General features: G+C 40.6%; 1 protein-coding gene across 1 annotated transcript; it reads right to left on the minus strand.

Moving 5' to 3' along the window:
- Positions 1-359: 359 nt before the first annotated feature.
- Positions 360-3,389, minus strand: LOC147442255 (sulfite exporter TauE/SafE family protein 2-like). The gene is made up of 4 exons (XM_086528485.1): positions 2,065-3,389; positions 1,674-1,793; positions 1,417-1,590; positions 360-1,105 (listed from the first exon to the last, which is right to left on the minus strand). The coding sequence occupies exons 1-4, from the start codon at positions 2,902-2,904 to the stop codon at positions 797-799; spliced, it is 1,443 nt and encodes a 480-aa protein (XP_086384611.1). The 5' UTR covers positions 2,905-3,389; the 3' UTR covers positions 360-796.
- Positions 3,390-5,175: the final 1,786 nt, after the last annotated feature.

A 5,175-nucleotide genomic window follows, 5' to 3' on the forward strand; every position in this document is an offset into this window, starting at 1 on the left:
AATACAATGCGTACACCCTCCCACCATTCATAGATAGGTGACAAAGATGGGGGATCTCCATGAACTTACCACCCTCCTCTTATTCATAGATAGGGTAACAAAAATGGGGAATCTTGATACGAAGGCCTTTCAAGACCAACACCAAGAACACTTCACACAACTAAAATCTTGCCAATTACCCTTAAATAGACTTTATGTGCTTTGAGAGAGAGGGAGAGAGGGAGAAGAAGAAGAAGAATTTTGAGGTCGTAGGAAGCTATCGCGAGAGAGAGAGAGAGAGCGCAAAAATAAGACATTTTCCTCACTATTTGAGATCAAATAGTGAAAATAAGACATTTTCCTCACTCTTTGGGATCAAATTAATAGTGAAAATGAGACATTTTTCGTCACTCTTTGGGATCAAATACCAATTTTTAGTGGAGGTGGGGAAATTAGTGATTACAAGAGAGGGGATCCAGTTGGGTGTTATTACTAGACAGGAAAAGGGCTGGCTATGCATCCAAATGTGGAGGACAGACGATACAAATGTGGAGGACAGACGGCTTCGCCATTATGTCTTTGACAGGAAATCAGCTGCCCACCCTTTGAACTCTTATGACAGTCCATAATCCTAGGGGCTTGCTTGGATGATGCTAGCACCCGCACTCTCTTTCTCTGTGCCAAGTCTTTAATCTCAAATTTTCCTCTACTTGTTCATATGTGCTAGACCAGAGACTACCATAATCGTCCTTGGGTCGACGCTCTGTTCACAAGATTCCCCACAAACCTTGGACCTTTCCATACTAGCAATCTCTAATTAACATGGTGACCGAAAACCCATATACTCTCCCTGCCTTACCTGAATGACAACATCCCACGTCCCGAACAATGCCATTAACACCGCGCTAATCCCCATCACTATACTGACGGCGAACACTATTAAGGAAACCCGTCCGTATTTGATTATTATTGTTTGCACAACTTGCAGGCCTATGACTGAAAAGACCAATGAGAGAGCTGCTGAGATGAGTGCGTATTCCTCCGGGATGCGACCTAGAAGCCAAAACTGTACTACTGACAATGAGGACGAGAAAAACACCATAAATGAACATGTCGCTGCCGTAACCTGAAATATCAATGAGCAATCCGCCTAATGAGATCGCATGTACATACATACATACATTAGCAATCAGCCCAATGGGATTACATGTTCATACATGAGCAATCAGCCCAATGGGATTGCATGTACATACATACGCACATACATATGTAAATAAGTAATCAGCCCAATAGGTTTACATATTCATACATAAGCATTCAGCCCTGTGGGATTGCATGTACATACATACATATGCACCTACATTCTCATGAATGAAGGGGAAACAAAAAAAGATGGACAGATGAATCTCTCAACGACTGCATCACAAAGGTACCGACCTGCGGGTGCATTCCCGTCTCTAGCAAAAGAGGGCTGATGATTGTTCCGCCTCCGAGCCCAAGCATCCCTCCCAAGAAGCCTGCACCAAGGGCATACACTGGCAACCATCTCATTTTTACCAACCCGCCACGCATAGGTTCTTCCTGTGGGGAAGGGTTTTCTCCATCTTTTTGCTGGCAATCCAAAGAGAACATTAATTTTCAAACACTTGAAATCGCAACAAGCAGTCCCACATAGCAGATACCAGGACACTCACGTCGAGACTCTTCCTCTGGAAATAAATTATAGTGCACGTGGTTACGACAAATGCAAAGGGCACTTGCACAAGGGTCACTAGCCAATAAATGACTCCACATGTTTGTATCCCAAATAGGTTCTGCTCAAGAAAGGAAAATACTATTGTTAGCTGCCTTCAATGAAATTGAGCTAAATTTTTTGCTATTGAGATGTCATTATGCTACTCTTTCCTGGTTGAAAGCAAACCAATCTCTCTTCAAAAAATAGTATGAAGAGACAACCCAAAAGCCCCTTTCTTGTTTCAAAGCCAACCCATATACAAATGCTTCTGTTCATCATTAAGAACACAACCCTAAACGCTATAAACCCCCAACTATGCACTTCAAAAGAGAACAATCTCTGATACCAACCTCACCATCCGAACTTCCCCGCACAATCTGCACTGCAAGGAAAGCAACCCATATAGTACATAGCATGGCTATTTTCAGAGGTGGATATTGCGGCAGCCCTTCGACACCCAGACGTTCGAGAAGCGGCTTCTTCAGTTCCTCATTTTTGCCATTTCCGTCACCATATTTCTCATCATGCGAATCACACAACGGGGCAGCAACAACAACATCGCAAGCATTTTCTTTGACAGGTGCTGAAGAGACTGAAGCTGATTGCAATGCACGAGTTTCATGATTCCAACGTTGGCATGCATTGCAACTGCTGCGAAAGGTCATGAAGAAAAGGACGACGATAAGGACGACAGTTACTAGCCAGCTTGGAGATGCAACGTTACAAAAGACACCCGCACCGATGCCCAGAAGCACGTTAGGAAGACAAAGCAGGGAGACTTGATAGTCAATTAAAGGGCCAAGGCCATCCACCCGGCGCTGGAAACAGTACCAGAAAAGGTTAACAAGTGTGCCGCCCAAAATCATGCAGCTAGAAAGAGCGGCAGACGTCTTTGAATTGAAGCCCAGCAAAAGATTGAAAATGGGCACGTAGAGGCCACCACCCCCCAGCCCGCCTGCACTTGACAATGCTGCCGCTATAGCGCCGCATATCACGGCAGTTACAATTCTCCATGTCTGCAGCTCTGAATCTGTTTGAACAAGATAATTAGGAGAAAAATACCGTGCATCCCATACCTCGACCTCGCTGCCTGCATAAGTGGTCGAATTTGCGCACATCACTCCAATCCTTCCAAAGTAGAGGACAATCATTAAAGACAAGAACAGTCGCAAAGGTATCGTGTCCTCCATTGCATAAGATTAAAAGGTTCAACTTGCAATGGAAAGCTTCACAATGCTGCCAAAGCAGAGCTCGCTAAACTTACGCACTGCCTCAATAACACTAATTGCACATTGGCAGGCATACGACTTTGGATGGAAAGCTTCAGCTGTGCTCGCCTCTTCAGCTGCTGCCGATGGATGTGAGAACATGAACCGTACGTGTGTGCGTTGTGTGTGTGTGTGTGTGTGTGTGTGTGTGCGTGCGCGTGTGAGGGATGCGGAGAGGCGTCAATGAAAGAGAGCTTCAGTACATTCAAGCTCGAGCGAGAGATTTATATTTCTGAGTGAGTGTGCGCGCGCGCAGAGAAGCGACCCGATACAGATGAACCAGCTGGTGAAGCGGCAGATCAGAAGCAGAAGGCAAACCCTACAATTCTGACTTGAGGAGGCATGCAGGCCCATGGAATAGGAGGGAGTGGGGAAGCGGTGGAAGGACGCACACTTGGTCGAGAGAGAGAGAGAGAGAGAGAGAGAGAGAGAGAGAGCGCGAGAGAGAATCTCACCGCGAGCTTCTAGGCCTAAAGAATGAATAATTATAGTCACGCTTAACACCCCACATTCTCAACATAAGAAAAGAATGTTTTGTCACATTCCTCATGTGGCAAGGATTGGGGAAAATTAATTTTTGAATTCCATTTTATGATTTACTCAAGAATATAATTTGAAAATTTTTACTAAATTTATATACATTAGTTTTTTTAAAACCTAAGCAAAATTTTTCCTTTTCCTCTCCCTCATCCTCTTTCTTTCAATCCTCGTTTTTAATTTTGTAAACGGCACGGTTGACACAAAACACTTCATGTGAGTGCCAGAGTTTGCACGGTTGACACAAAACACTACATGTGAGTGCCAGAGTTTACTCAACCACGACAAGAAAACAAGTTGGAAATCTAATTTTGACGATGGATAGCTTGCCATGACAATTGGGAATTCTTGATATATATTTGCATGGTGAAAATATTTTTCTTATAAGAGTTACAAAATAGAGATAAGGCTATATGGTCCAAAAATATGGTTTATAGTCATGTTGAGAGTGCTCATTACAAATAGAGATAAGGCTATATGGTCAAAAAGATATGGTTTATAGTCATGTTGAGAGTGCTCAGCATATCTTAAATGGGAGAGTCAATGTTCGAGAAAAGTGTGCCTCAACGTAGCTTGAGTCGGTTGCAAAAGCAAAGTGGCGGGTTGAGGGGAGGGCAAGAAGGAGAAAATTCCGCTTAAAATACATGAAAAATAGTGTAATTTTGCAAAAATATTGGCTAGTATCATAAAATTTATGGTTCAGATTTGTCTTGGAAATATTTTTGTATGTTTGTGAAAATGATTTTTCCGGAACAATGGGGAGAGTGCTATTACATTTCTCTTATAGTGGTAACTAGAGTTGATTGGACACATATGTACATGAACAACAAAGGAGGTATGTTGCTATGATACCAAGCTAAATATTCATTCTAGTTTAGTACCAAAACAGGACACTTAAGTCACAAGTGTATTCCATGTCAATCTAAAAAAAAATCTTTAAAAATCATTTTTAAAACATTTTATATATTAATCAAAGAGTTGTTAAAATTATTTTTCTTATACTTTTTAGCTTATCAAGATAGATAATAGGACCTAAAAAGAGTGCTCTTGTAGTTTCTCCTACAAAACTACGTGTAATGAATATAGAGATATGCACAATAGCTCTTTTTTTTTTTAATATCGAAGCCTATAACAAGTTGTAGTTATTCCTAGTAGCCCCACATATGTATCTATGTGTTAACTTATTATAATGCTATATTGAATTATATTAAGTTATGTGGTCCAATACAAAAGTTTCATGCATAGAATTATATCCAAAGTAAAACATTTCATTTCTATAATTTTAAAAGTTTTCATGTTATATAGACATGTAAACTGTTGAAGTAATAAATTACCAAAAAAATATAATAGCTGGCTACGAAAGCTATAAGCAGGATATAATTTTGTATGTTAAAACTACACGTGTCTTTTTGCCATAGCCTTTTCGCCACTTACAAATTTTTGCCACTTACAATAAAGCATAGCTAATTCCTCAACTAGACCATACAAAGAGAATCAACAATCTTATTTAGACAGTTTTTGGTTGACAAGTTTGTATTTTTAATAGATTAAGCATGACAAATTTTAAAAAAGCAGTTTGATTTATGAGATCTATGTAAAGATTGGACGCTCAAATAATATGTATATTTTTGGTTGAGTGTTTGAATTAGAACAGTC

The sequence above is a fragment of the Adiantum capillus-veneris genome, chromosome 14 (genome assembly GCF_014529385.1).
Source record: "Adiantum capillus-veneris isolate H3 chromosome 14, ASM1452938v2, whole genome shotgun sequence".
NCBI lineage: Eukaryota > Viridiplantae > Streptophyta > Polypodiopsida > Polypodiales > Pteridaceae > Adiantum > Adiantum capillus-veneris.